At 38.7% G+C, this 14,446-nt stretch overlaps 1 protein-coding gene across 2 annotated transcripts in view; it reads right to left on the reverse strand.

Annotated features, from left to right (window-relative positions):
* Nucleotides 1–14,446, reverse strand: part of LOC137193582 (choline transporter-like protein 5-A) — a 54,089-nt gene that overhangs the window by 7,228 nt on the left and 32,415 nt on the right. For both annotated transcript variants that reach the window (XM_067604808.1, XM_067604809.1), the window contains exons 4-13: nucleotides 9,018–9,102; nucleotides 5,886–5,970; nucleotides 5,171–5,299; nucleotides 4,748–4,808; nucleotides 4,334–4,457; nucleotides 3,824–3,907; nucleotides 2,228–2,340; nucleotides 1,792–1,923; nucleotides 381–480; nucleotides 151–243 (exon numbers count right to left, since the gene is read on the reverse strand). In XM_067604808.1, the coding sequence (XP_067460909.1) occupies nucleotides 151–243; nucleotides 381–480; nucleotides 1,792–1,923; nucleotides 2,228–2,340; nucleotides 3,824–3,907; nucleotides 4,334–4,457; nucleotides 4,748–4,808; nucleotides 5,171–5,299; nucleotides 5,886–5,970; nucleotides 9,018–9,102 (1,006 nt within the window). The remainder of the gene's footprint in view (nucleotides 1–150; nucleotides 244–380; nucleotides 481–1,791; nucleotides 1,924–2,227; nucleotides 2,341–3,823; nucleotides 3,908–4,333; nucleotides 4,458–4,747; nucleotides 4,809–5,170; nucleotides 5,300–5,885; nucleotides 5,971–9,017; nucleotides 9,103–14,446) is intronic.

Below are 14,446 nucleotides of genomic sequence, written 5' to 3' on the forward strand. Positions count from 1 at the left end.
TCTCTGGATACTGCAGGGCCTCACAAACAGATATTTTACAATGAACATGACTTTGACAAATGAATGTCTCTGTTCATAGTTCATATAAAATGTAAATGTATTTCTCTTTCTGTTCTTCCTGTTGTCACTGTTGAGCCCTCTGAAGGATACACAGAAGTGACAGTCCAGTAGGAGATACAAACAGTCAGCAAGAGAAATGTGATGACTGGGTAGAAGAGAGTGGACATGATGTGACCGATGGCTCTGCAACGAGAGAGAAACCATATAGACCTGGAAACAACAACTTGTGCAATTATTCAAGGAATATCATAATTTGAAGGACTTTTAAACTTTCTGTTTGAATGTCTGTCTGGGAATTTTACTCTCTTTAGAGTTCATACTTGCTGGCCTCCCTGAGCAATGCGATGGCCACCCGGACCCTTCTCCTCAAGAAGATCAACATCAGCAAGATGGAGGCTTCTGTCACTCCAAGAGACACCACTGAGAATCACAAAGCAACAACAGACTCTTTTAAGGTGTGGTCCCATATACAGTTTATGTGCTCTGGGTAGTGAAGTTTCCTTTGTTACATTTATGCCATTGCTCTACATTCTGTTATATCACCCAACAGACCCCCAGATTTCCCTTCAATTCATTGGGGTGAAGAAACTCACTCCTATCAATGTATTTATAATACAGTTTCACTCTCACCACCACAGCTCCCTTGTAAAGTAATCCAGCAAGGATGGATGGATTCTCTCACTTGATGCATCATAAAACACTGAGTTTCACAGATTTAAGATGGATTAGTTAATTAATACAAAATCATATAATTTGGTGATTTATTAACCATCCTGAATGCCTAAATGTGGATTTGCATGGAAGAGAGTATGCTCATGAAATCAAAGCCATTGTTCATTGTTCAAATTTGTTTGTCACCAATAAAAACTTAATTTAAATAATGAAGAAGGCAGATAGCAAGCAATGGATTTAAACAAATGAAGGTTTCAGATGACTCATCTGGAAAAGTTTTATGGGGAACAAAATGTTGAAGGAAATTCAACATTTGTTTGTTACACATCAAAAATACACAATGTGTTTTGGTGAGAAGCACTGCATGTTAACAGAACTGTGTCTGTTTAGAAGATACTCTCCACAGGGCACCTTTACATCCCACTCCAACATCCTGTTTGAACTTTAAATGTGAGGAGGGTATGAATGATTGATTGAATGATGAATGATTGCAGTAGTTGAGTCTGTAACAGTCTCAGGTGATTCTGCTGTGGTTTGTTCAAATGTGTTGCTTAATTCCCAGACTGATTGGAAGTCTGTGCAGCACTGTGCACCTGTGAGAGAACACACACGGTCCTATGAAGTATTTTAAAGGAAGAAGAAGCTTCTTGAAAGTCTTAACTTAGAGACTGGAAGTTTTTGCAATTCTTAACTTTCAAGCTTAAACAAAACTTTTTAAAGAGGACCTATAATGCTCATTTCAGCTATAATTCTTTATTTTTGGACTCCACTAGAGTAGCTCAGTGTACTCAAAGACCCTGTGACATCACTGCAGGGTGTGGCTACAGGTACAACAGAGCACACCTCTGACCATACCCAACAGTGATTCAGAGTGTGATCAGAGATGAAACAGACCAGAGAAGGCAGCAAAGCACTAGCTTACTGTCAAGTTACTCATCAGGACCTTTGAAAAGCCATCTGGATCTAAATTTAAGAACACTGGCACTAAATATTGAGAAATAAGAATAATTGTCTGAACTATAATGATTAATTGATTCCCTGTGAAACAAGCAGACTTACATAAAATGATCCATGTTTGTCTGAGCTGTAGATAGACCTGCAGGTCACTCTGCAGGCCCACTTCTACAATGGCTACATCAGAGCCTGGTCTGTGTTTGAGCTGGGACAACTCCATGGAGCAGTACCACATACCTGCAAAAACACACACACATGCACGTGCGCGCACACACACACACACACACACACACACACACACACACACACACACACACACATTCAATGAGAATGCTAATAAGGAACTTTTTCACTCATACTACCAGAGTTTCTTTGAACACCTAATGACATAGTTAAGTACAAGTTCAAGAGTACCTCACTTCAAACCAGATCTCTGCTGTCACCGGACTGACAGCAGGACTGCAGCAGCAACAGCAGCAGCAGACTGACATTCAGGTAGAAAACCCTTTTAAACAATCTAAGACCCTGAATGATTACACACCATATGCCAGCAGCAGTATGACAGAGATGATGGTAACCCACAGCAGCAGCCCAGCTGTGAATCTCAGCAGCAGGATGAAGACCAGACTAACAGCCAGTGATATCAGCAGACCTCTGTAACACATGCACAAACACGCAAAGGGAGAGTACCAAACATAATGTTAAAATATAAGCTTCCCCCTTATCATCTCACATTTGTTCCCATTTTGAAACTTTCAACAACTCCATGCTCCATCTCACACACTGTTCTCTCAAGACTACATGTCTTCAGGTTTGTTATGGTGTTTTTGTCCTTCTTTTTGTAAGTATGCAAAAAGAAGAATAAAAAACATCATGCACTTTAAAGTCATAATCTTTGTATGGTCATTCAGCAATAGCCATTCAATGTATTTACATTCTGCAGTTATCTCTCTATGCAAGTTTTTTAATGTTAGTGGCGGAGTCTACCATTTCCACATTGATTCAGATTGCCTTCACACGTATGAGTGATTGACAGGAAATGATGCTGTTATTATTTGTAATTTGATGTCATCGACATCAGCCTCACTGTACACTGGTCTCTGCCCTCCAGCTGTATCAGAGCTGGATTAAGATACTGCTAATGCTAACACAACATTTCCTGCTGCTATCGCTTCACATTAAAAGCATTGAACTGATGAAACACAGGGTGGCTTTAATTGTGAAGCAGTCACAGGAAACACAATGTATTTGTCACAGAGATCAGGCCTGACTGATTGAATCAGTCATGAAAATTCGATTTCAAAACAAAACAACATCCGTCTTTGGCATTTTTTGTCAGTGGATCCGTTTTAAATATTGTAGGGAGTAATGGAACAAGATGAAAAGTTGTTGTTGTATGGAAAACTACTCATGCCATGTGCAGCATGAAATCAGATCGAGGTTGTATGACTGACGTCTTTATTAAAACAACATGAGTTTGTTTGACTGATTTGTAAACAGATACACCAGCTACTCTTCTGCTCAATTTCTGACAAAGTAGCTGCTCAACAAGTGTTTGCTATAACATATTATTCATCAATCTGGACTGAAAGCCTATGTAACTTTCACTTTGGCAAGAAATTATAAATGTAGGATAATGGTAAATGCCAAAACAGTAGAAAAACAGAAGAGTTAAGAGCAAACTGACTAAGTAATGCAAGTTACAAAGTAGTATCTCTCTAGCCACCATAAGATACCAGACTAAGTAAGACTGTAGCAGCAAACCCCTGAATGTAGTAACTGAGTATTCATTTTATTGCTAATGAATTCATTTTTTGTAAGGTTATGTTCTTTTAAAGTTACATAGTTTCACTTTGAACGCAGCAGAAATCCATTTAAACGTCAACTCATTTAACAGAACTGTGTAATGGGTGAAACATTCAACTTTAATGAAGGATCAAGTAATAATTCATCAAGTAAATGTACTGTGGATGTTACTGAGAAAAAGTAATGAACAGGTAGTAAACTTCTTGAAAAAGATCATATATGATATGCATAGTTTTACTATTTTATATAAGTTTCTTTTTATTTCTTAATAGTTTTCTATCAAACCATTTCTATCAAAACTGAGATGAAGTGTGTGTGTCTGTGTACTTACATGAGTATCCATGCCCATGACTTGGCATAATCTTCCACTATCTTCATGCCCAGCTCCTTAGTGTCCACGAGTCCTGTTATACCTCTGCAGGGATGCAAGAAATTAAGTTTTTACATGCACACAAATGTGGAATTTTAACAGAAATCAGAAAGAACAGAGAGATAAGATGCAGACAGAAGACAATGACCTAGTCAAACTGGTTCCATTAATGGAATCCATACTTGTGTTCCTATATAGTGGAATTTGTTATTGTAGAAAATGTCCACACAGATCTATGCACATTTATCAAATCACAAAGATTATTTTAGGTGTAATCTTGTATCTTGTATTTTCCAATGCCACATGAGACAACAAGTATACCAGTCTTTCAAATCCTAATGACTGAAACACATGTGGTTTTGCTAAAATCACTGTAGTAAATGCTGAGCAAAAGATATCAACACATGTGAGCACAGACGACGACAGAAAGAAATCAAGACATAAAGGAGGTAAAAACACAAGTGGCAGTACTTGGCAGCGTCTTGGAGTTCAGTAACACTGCGTGCCATTTCCAGAGCATCTTTAAACCTCGTCCTGTTCGCCACAGTCACCGTCCCATTCAGAGTGATGAAGTCTGGTAGACATCTCTGAAGAACTGACACACACACATACACACACACACACACATTTCTATGATAAAGCATATAAAATGCAATATAATTAAAACTTTACAGTAAAGTAGGAGACATCTTGTGTCCAACAGGAAAACTTTAGAAATGTCACTCACCAATTATTATTCAAAGCAGAGTATTTTCTATTTTATATACATCCTAAAACATGTCTGGAGAGGATCTTTAACAATATCAAAAGAAGGAAATTTTACCGTACGATAGCAGTGATTTTGGAGTCATGTGTGAGAGTGCATGGGAGTAAGGTGTCTCTTACATGGTCTACTTGGTACAATCATAGAGGGACAGTCCTCGTCTCGTAGAACCTGAGATACTGGCTAGAGGAAGATGAGGAGAAACAGGAAGGTAAGAGCAATACGAATAATAACATGTTAGTGTATGTGTCTGGATTTGTGAAGACCAAGAGTCTTCAAAGAGACATGGACTCCCAAACAAGGATATTTATGTTGGTTCCTACACTGAAAATGGAGATTCAGGCTTATTTCCAGGATAATCCAACCCAGATGAGACTGTCCAGCAGTTTTTGCAAGAACAGTTGAACTGCATTGTAATTTTGCACTATACACTGGATCTGACTGGTTTAGTTAAACCCCATTTTATCAAAGTTCTCCCACTAACTTCTGCCAAGTTTGTACATGTCTCTAAATAATAAATATAATTCATGTATCAGTATTGGTACCTTGTCAGGGTTATTAAAGCCAGGCTTACAGAACTGTCTGTAATATTCCCAGTAACTCTTGCTGAGTTTGTGCTGCAGCTGCATCTCAGTGTAGGTGGCAAACTTGTCTGGGCACTTTGACACGCACATCTGGAAGAAATATGACACAGACAGAACATTTGTTAATTAATTTAGAGAAGATATTTATTACTGTTTGTGAGGCAGATTTCATGTCTGGTGCTACCACAACTTATTCTGGTAACACTTGACTTTAAGTCCCCATATTTAGCATTTATAATCAGTATATAAACATTTAACAAATGGTTTATAACACACTATAATGTAGTTGTAAGCAGCTATATGTGTTTATTAATGTATTAGAACTAATCCCTCCTGTGGGCACCCATAAGTGGAGACTTGTGTATAAACAGATAATGAATGACAATATAGTAAAACACACTTGTAATAATATAAGTTGTTGACAAATACTGTATGTTAATAAAGACTTTAAAATGTCCTTACAATAATAGAAATGTTATTATATTATGCTTAAGTTCAGAAATACTAGACAATGTATACCATTTATGTTAATGTGATTCATTACATACATCCTTGCAAAAAATCTACAGCAGTGTTTGAAATTAAGAAAAAAATGATAAAATCTGACATGACTTGAAGTCGTGGCAGATGTGACCATGACAACAGCAGATCATCATTATCATTATTAGTACATTACCTGAGTTGTGGGGCACTGTAGGTTGATGAGTATAGCAGGGTTGGCACATTTCAAGATGTTGAAATAGAACAGGATGGGTTTCTTCCTGCAACAACATAAAGACAAGTTAAATCAGGGTATATTTACTAGGGGTGCGCCCGAGTTCAAATACATTATTCAGCAAAGCACAAATAGTGGTTTTTTTTACGAATATTTGTTTCATACAAAAAAAATTATTTGTTTTTGCAGGTCGGTTACATCAATATCTCAGTCTCTCTCCTCTTTTCCGCTCTTACATCTATCAGCAGGTCTCATTGAGGGGAGTCACATCCACCTGCTGCATGACGCATATTTCCTTATTTGGACATCACTCCTGGAGTTGAGGGTGTTTCTCAGAGATAAAGCTGAGCTACTGACCATGCAAAGTGCCCCAAGGGTCTCTTCATAACCTGTTGTTCCCCTTTTCCTTTCCACAAAGTTAGGTTGTAAGAAATAGGCAATAAATGAAAATAGCAAAGCAAGAATTGCCTTTGAAGTTCCTCCCTACATGTTTTATGCTGTGCTGTCTCTGTGTTATGGGTGTATAAATAGGTAGAGCTCTGTCTGCAATGAGGCGATGAGTTAAGTTTTAGCTCAGTAGTCAGCACAGTTGTTTATGATCTGGGAGACTCCAGTTCAAGATCTGGTGTGGGGACCTCCTTCTCCTTCCTCCTTTATTCATGAACACTTATTGTAACACTTTAATTTTCTAAAATGAAAAGCGTAATGGAAACAAAAACAGGATTTTTAAGCCTCTTTCCACTTTTGTTCGAATACAAATACAAATACAAATAATTCTGCTGCCTCAACAAATACAGATACAAATACAAATACTGAGCTCTCTGCACATCCCTAATATGTACATATAACCACAGCTAACTGATTGCCAATTTGGTTTGTGGTCCTTGTTGTGACCTGTACTTAAATCCTCTTAAATCTTACAAACACCATCTCAGCTATTCACTGTTCAAATCCTCAGAATTTAATTTTAAGTCATATTGAAGCCCTTAAAATATTCTAAAAAAAAATCCTTTTTGGACAGGAAAAGACTTTTGGACAGCAATATTTTCCTCTAATGAAATGGTTCAGCCCCAGAAAACACAAATATTTCACTAAGTGTAAGACTCATACAGTATGTCTTCATGGAATTATTGGAATGCACAGTATTTGTAATACTGCCTTACAGTAAACTTAAGTCATTGAAGGAAAGGTCAAAGTTTTAAACCCTGCATCCTCTTGAACCCACACAGATGATTTGAATTATTTGGGCTGATTAGACCTCTTTTCAAGACTGTTTGACTGCTATCTCCTCTCTCCTGATACCTTTGTCGCACCTGTTAAGGCGGGACACAATACACCTTTATCATTCTTATTTGTACATGGTGTGTGGTGACCTCACGTAATTTCAGCATAGCTCAGCTCATCTTCAACCTAAGCAGAATGAAAACACTTGTGGAGGTGTGCAGGGCCTTTAAGAGTTTAAATGGCAATGTAATGTGAGGCTAAACTAAGATTACTGTTAGTGTGGAAATTGGAATATGACCAGCTCAGCAAAGAAGCCCTTGCTCTTTTTTCATTCTAAGGGATCTAGCCTAAATCTGCAGTTTAATGTGGATGTTTATATAAATGGCACATTACTTCGTTACATTACAATCAAAATAGACTGTAGGTGTATGCATAGCACATGCTATGCATATAACAGTATATTTTAGATATACGACAGATACAACACCAAAGAACATTATTGCTTTTGTAAGGAACTGCCAGAGTCCTCTCAAATTCTTTCAAACATACAGTATATGGGCCTGCAGTGACCTCAGGTATCCTGTAAAGACAGTATGTACTGAGTAAACTGAGTAACCTGATATGAGGACAAAAGGTTTGAGGTAAATCTAGCTTTTAAAAGTGGACAAATGTCTTCTTAACATCAGTTTGCTCATCTGTTCCTCATTGTGTCTATAATATTCATATCTTCAAGACAGAACAAAACTCTTAAGCATGTAGCAACAAAGAATAACCACTAGATGGCAGTGCATCCATGAACAATACAATGTGTTAGTTCTTGACTTTTAAGGAGTCTGTGTGTGTCTGTCTGGCTCAGTCACACAACACACAGCGTCCTCTGTGCACTAACACACTCACATCACTCTCCTGCAGCCGGGTGGACTACATGGTTTTATTCACACCCATGACTGCATCAGTTTGATGTTTCTATTTGGAACAGTCATATGAAGAATGAAATGCACCAGATTCAGCAATTCAAGAGACAGTTGTTGAGACAATCATCCTGAGCAGTACAAGCATAAAAACTGCCAAATGTTGGTACACAACTTTACAACCCTCAGTATATACTCAATATCAAAGGTGGATGATGTTTTCAAGAAATATATGTAACTTATTTATATGAAATGACTTAGTAGTTTTGGTGTAAGCCAGCAAATTTTACAGGTAGTCTATAAATCTGTCATTGAAAGTGTTGTACAGTATCACTACATGGTAACTTGAACAGTAAATAATGGAAGCAAGATGATCTGTAAACTGATCAGGGTAAACTAAGCCAGGAGGTGGGAGGTGTCTGGAGGGTGAGGAGGAGTAAGGTGAGGAGGAAGGTTCTGTGTATCACAGAGAGATCTGAGAAGCTAAACTCTGGTAGGAGCTATAGACACATCTGGCTTCAAAGAATGTATAGAAAAAGTCAATCATCCCATGAACAAACTTTTCTGAAGGTGCTTTTCTTAAAATGTGTGTCATGTATTTTTTTATTTGGAGTATTCATACTGTCAGTGTTGTTCTTATGTGCTTGTGTGTGTGTGTGTGTGTGTGTGTGTGTGTGTGTGTGTGTGTGTGTGTGTGTGTTGATGTTTTAATGATGAACCAAAGACAATTTTCCACTTTTGTTGACAATTCAGATATATTACATTTTCTTTTATTCTATTCTATTCTAATTGCCATGAAAATGATCAAATTGATACATTTTCCATATTTCTGCCAAGTATTTATAATTAGGATCTTCGATAGAAAGCTTTTAAAACCTCTTTCAGCAGAACACTATAGAGACGTTACCTGCAGAGCGTGAAGGGATCTGATGTATAGAGTGAACTGATAATGACTCACGCATTGGAAGTTCCCTTCTGACCACAGAACTGGCCATAGCTGTCTGTTGGATGCAGCACCTTTCTGGGGTCCCCATGTAACCAGGCTGGCCAGACAGACCGACAGACCGACAGACAGACAGACAGACAGACAGAAAGATTATTTACACAGAAAAAGGAGTCGGACTGAGTGCATCATACACAAAGATGGAAGTTTGAAAATTAAGGTTAGACCAGTTCGCTAGCAGGGCGGGGTTTTGAAATCGTATCATAGCACAGCCCATAAGATAGCTGAGTTTTTGTACAGACTTTTACAAAATTCCCCTTTTTTCTACTGAACAAAATAGAACAAACTTCTCAAAGTCATGACCAAACAAGAATCTTGCCTGAAAAAATATTTAATAATTACCAAATACTATGATAAAAAAAAACATATCTGGTCAAAAAATATGGAAACAAGATAAAGAATTAATGTCAACCTGATAGATGACAAGTTGACAAATTTGATAATTTGTTGATAATTTTCAATACCAAAACATTCTCACTGGTAACTAAAAAGTACTGAATTTTGATTCACAGCCCTATTTGTTACTATTATTTCACATCCATATTGCCCTTGGATAAGACATTTGATTTCAGAATATTTATTTACTTTGAAATAAAGGAGTAGGAAAATTGTAATATTTAAGGCTGCTGAATCTCAACACAATACAGAACCCAAATCAGTCAAAACCTGATGTATAACACTGTTTTTACAGAATACAACAGAGAGGGTGTGAGAAATATGGTAATTTTGCCAAGGCACTGCTATACTGTAGCAAATGGCAATAGTTTGAAATGTTTGCACTAAAATATGGCACAAATGATTTTTTAATGAGCTTAACTTCTGCTTTGTTCAGATAGCATCGTTGTCAATTTCCCCAATGCTGCATCAAGATTTATTAGAGCGATTCATAGTCATTATGAAAATATGAACACTAAAATTTGTTTGTCTTTATTTTGCTTGCTCTAAAATGAATAAATATTATATTATAGGCATGTTTTGTGTGTTCTTTTGTGTGTATGGTCTGCAGCATTGCACATATATATCCTCTCTGCACAAGGAATTTCAAGCAGTGTGGAAATGTGGTTATTCCCTGTCCACCTGTCCCTCTGGATTTTACAGATGACTAGTAAACCTTTTCATCATTGAAACATTCCTATTATAGTGAAATGGCTGGTGTAATTGAGGACATTTGACAGAGTGGAGAGAGAGTAAATTGTGTGTGTGGCACTGATGAAAGGAAGGAAAAGCATGGTGGAGGGATGAGACAACAAGAGATGGGGCTAAGTACAAGGTACAGACGGGGAGTGTGCATGTGAGAGTGGGGGTGATGTCATCAAGAATGATGTCATCCATGTTTGGTAGTAGCAGAGTTTAGTCTCTGTGCACGTGTGTGTGTGTGTATGTGTATGAGAGAGAGAGAGAGACAGAGAGGCAGAGTGTGTGTGTGTGTGTGTGTGTAGAAATGTATGCATATCTTTGAGCATGGCTGTGTATAAAGCAGGATTAGTGGACTGATATCCTCTTTATAGGATGATGTCATCACACACTCAGAAGTCCATCACCCACATCTGCTGCATGCTAACATAGAACTCTTTAAGAATGAGCTCATACTAGAATATGAAGCAACACACACACACACACACACACACACACACACACACACACGCACACAATATGCAGCAGCAGGAGTAGTAGTGGTTGTAGGAATAGCATCTGCTGTGTAAAAAGCATCTTCAGAGTAATATTTGTAATTGGAAATAATGTTTGCAGTAGTAAAAGCTCCAGTAATAATAGTAGCCAGACAACTGATGTGTGAACTTTAGCAGAAAGGCTAAAAAGGCTGACAGAGCCAAATGATAGAAAAAATTAGTATTAGTATTTTTATTAGTATTTGACTCATGAAAATGTGTGGTATTTCCCCTTTAGAAGCTAACTCACCAAGCAATTTCCTTAGTCTTGTTATTGTTTAAATCAGCTGTTAAATCAGTAGTTTCTGATGCTTTCCATACTGAGAAGAATAACATTCCAGGTAGAAGAGTAAGCTATCTGTGCACAATACCCTACCATTCTCCCTGGTGATCTAACTCTCAGGTGATATCATACTAGTAAATGAGATTTAGGGCCACCTATTGAGGCAGGGATGATCTCATACTACCTACTGGTGTAGCAGACATTCTGCCTGCTGTTTAGGTTAAACAAACAAGCTAACTCTCCTGGTTGCTGCACCGCACAATCCAAATCCATTCTCCCGTTAGCTTAACAACAGTCCTTAACAGTCCTTCCGTGGATGTATAAAGAGTCCTTCGGAGCTGCTACAACAAGCTAACTGTTGTGTTGGCTAATGCAAGGAGCTATCTACTGCTCGTTATCTACTGTTGCTACTCTGCCTTACAGTGGAGAGATTTGAAGATGAGATCTGGAAACTATCATTGGATTAACGCCATGTCTCCCCCCCTTGCCCTGCAGGTATCGCTGTTGAAACATTTTAACCAGAATTTCAATACTGGATTTTTTCCAAAGAAGAGAGAAAAAATATTCTATAAATAATACTGAGATTTGGTAATGGTTTATTTCAACCAAATATTCTTTTTTTATATTTTGATCTCCCTCTTGCCTCTCAAAAAATAGAGGATGATCAACCTCCTCTGCCTCTATGGACCAGCCTCCACTGATGGACGGCCCTGCAGCAGGGAGTGGCAGTGACAGCTTTGACTGTCATGCAGGCATTGGGACTCATGAGAGTGGGCCATCCAGTCGTTCCACTGGGGTCCTCCACCCCATGGGAACGCTAGGGCAAACCTGCACTTCTTGTGCCCAGTATGTGCGTTGGCATGTAATGTTGAACGCACGGCCCCGTTTCGGCACACTGAACAGATGTTCATGTGCTATGGAGAGGGAGTGGCCAGAAAAGCCCCATCCAAGAAGCATAGTTAGTTGGCTGTGTGAGTGCATCTCCCAAGCTTACAGGTAGGCGGGTTAGGTCCAAGCGCATTCCACATGTGGTGTAGCAGTGTCTATGACCTTATTCAGTGGGTGTCGAGGACATATGCTTTGCAGCGCCCTGGTCTACACCTTGTCCGTTCATAAGGTTCTATCTCTTGGACATGACAGGCTCCTTTTCAAGGTCTGTGCTTGAGGTGCGACTCAGGACTTGTGTAAAGGGTGGTATGAGTGTCAGCTATGGGACACTTGACACCCCCTAACCTGTGACCCCTGCAAGGTTAGGCCATGGTTTCACCCAGTTCATGTTCATGTTACTGGGCTGGGTTGGGCCCCCTACTGCTCTGCTTAAGTGGCTGGGATTATAAAGTAGTAGGATGGCCACGGTGACTAACCTGTAGCCGGTCGGGCTCAGTGAGGCAGTCTAATGACATGTTGCAGCAGGGCAAACATTCATCGGGCTCAACTGTGAGATAGAAAAAAGGTTACGATATTGTAATCCTAGTTCTATAAGCACCCTGCTGCTCCTACGCCTTCCACTGAAGTGATTTCTGGATAGTAATAGGCAGTGAGACGCTGCTTTATATATTGTGTGAGACTCACATAATCGGTAGGTGCATCCTGATTGGCTGGCTACGTACATGCAAATTTCAGTGGGCGACTGCATGCATGTGAGAGAGTATTACCCATAGAGTCCAGTAGAGGGCTCCGCCTCTGCTTATAGAACTAGGGTTACACTATTGTAACCTTTGTTATTTGAATCTTTTAACTCCAGTATTGGTCAGCCTGTAATTAAAATCACCAATAAAATGGAAATTGAAGTAAATATTGTTTTTGTATTAGGTCAAAGGTGTTTCAGGCTTTAAGGTTGGACAGTATTGTACATGGTGATTCAAGATTTGAAAGGTTCTATATGTATAACTGTGAAGCAATTTTTCAAATGTATTAATCATTTTTTATTGCCATTGAGTGAATGGGTAGTAACGTAATGTAAAAAACGAGACCTTCCACAACTTTCTTGGTTGTCTGTAACACCCTGTGGACTGATTTCTATGTGAAGGACCTGGGCCAGACAGAGGTGTCACTAATGAGAAGGAATTTCTGATTCCTACATACAGAACCTTTGAGACAACACCTTAGATAAAGCTACTGTAGCTCTACTGTGTTCTACTGTGTCAGGTCATGATCCAAAGACTGTGCTTTAGGTGAAAACTGGACTCCACTGATGGTTTCATATTGGGCTGTAAACAACAGCACATCACTTTCCTTCCAGCTCTCACATCAAATGCTTTAATTCTGCCTCCTCCTTGACTTCCTACTGTGTCTTCAGGAGCCACTGAACATATCAAACAGCTCTGGTAACAAAGAGATTTCCACTGCTCTTGCATTGTCTTCTCCACTGCCTCGCTTTCTCACACCTCTCTCTCTATCTCTCAGGAAAAAAAAAAAAAAAACAGAGAAGCCTCCCAGCAGTGTACTGCTTTTCCCTCCCTCACTTCCTCTTCTTCCTTCTCTCTTCTTGTTTCCCAGTCTCTCTTTATTTTCCCCTCACCCACCAAACCACTCTCCACTTACACAATCAATATGATTGAGGTACAGAAAAAGAGGGAATAATCAGGGACACCAGTGCTCCCCAGAAACAGAAACAAGACAGAGATAGAGAGAGAAAATATAGGAGGAGAAAAATGGAAAATGTACAATAAAAAGTCTTAAAGGGAATGAAGAAATAGAGAGAGATTAAAGGAATATGAGTATGATGTAAAGCAACAATCATTTGGTTCACAGAGAGTTGATATTAGAGCATATTCACTGTTTTTAATGCATGTTGAATTTGAATATGCCTTGATAAACCAATAAAAAATAAGAGTCATGAAGACAATTTAACAACAACGAGCTGAAACACATTACACCTGAAAGCTCATTTGTAATTAGTCTAGATTTACTAGCGACATGATTAATGAGCTCAGCCTCAAGTCATAACACTTTAAAGCATCACTAATTGATTTTTGGGGGGGGGGGGGGGGGCATAACAAGCAGTTAACACAAAACTTGACATAGTATCACCTTATAAAGTTGTTAATATGTCAGGTTTACCTTATAAAGTTGTTAGAGTGTTAGAAGCAGAGACACAGAGACAGAACTTTCAGGGTTTTAGGTTTTCGCATATTAGACGTTGCATACCTTTTAAGCCGTACATGAATGACACACTGAAAGGATGTGCTGGTATGGAGTGAAGTAAAGCATGAAAGCTTTAGTATCCTTCCAAAACATAGAGTTGAGCAGTGGGAGTGACTGTCAGTTCCTGAAGTGTTTTTCCCATTTTAAATTTCCTGAAAACAATATCTTCAGTATTATTTAACATATAAACAGGTGTCTCCCAGATGACCACCAGCCTCAATGGTTTTGTCTTTTTGGCAGATGGCTGAAGATACTACAATACCCATGAGCCTGGTCTGCAATTGCTA

This window comes from Thunnus thynnus, chromosome 12, assembly GCF_963924715.1.
Source record: "Thunnus thynnus chromosome 12, fThuThy2.1, whole genome shotgun sequence".
Lineage (NCBI taxonomy): Eukaryota > Metazoa > Chordata > Actinopteri > Scombriformes > Scombridae > Thunnus > Thunnus thynnus.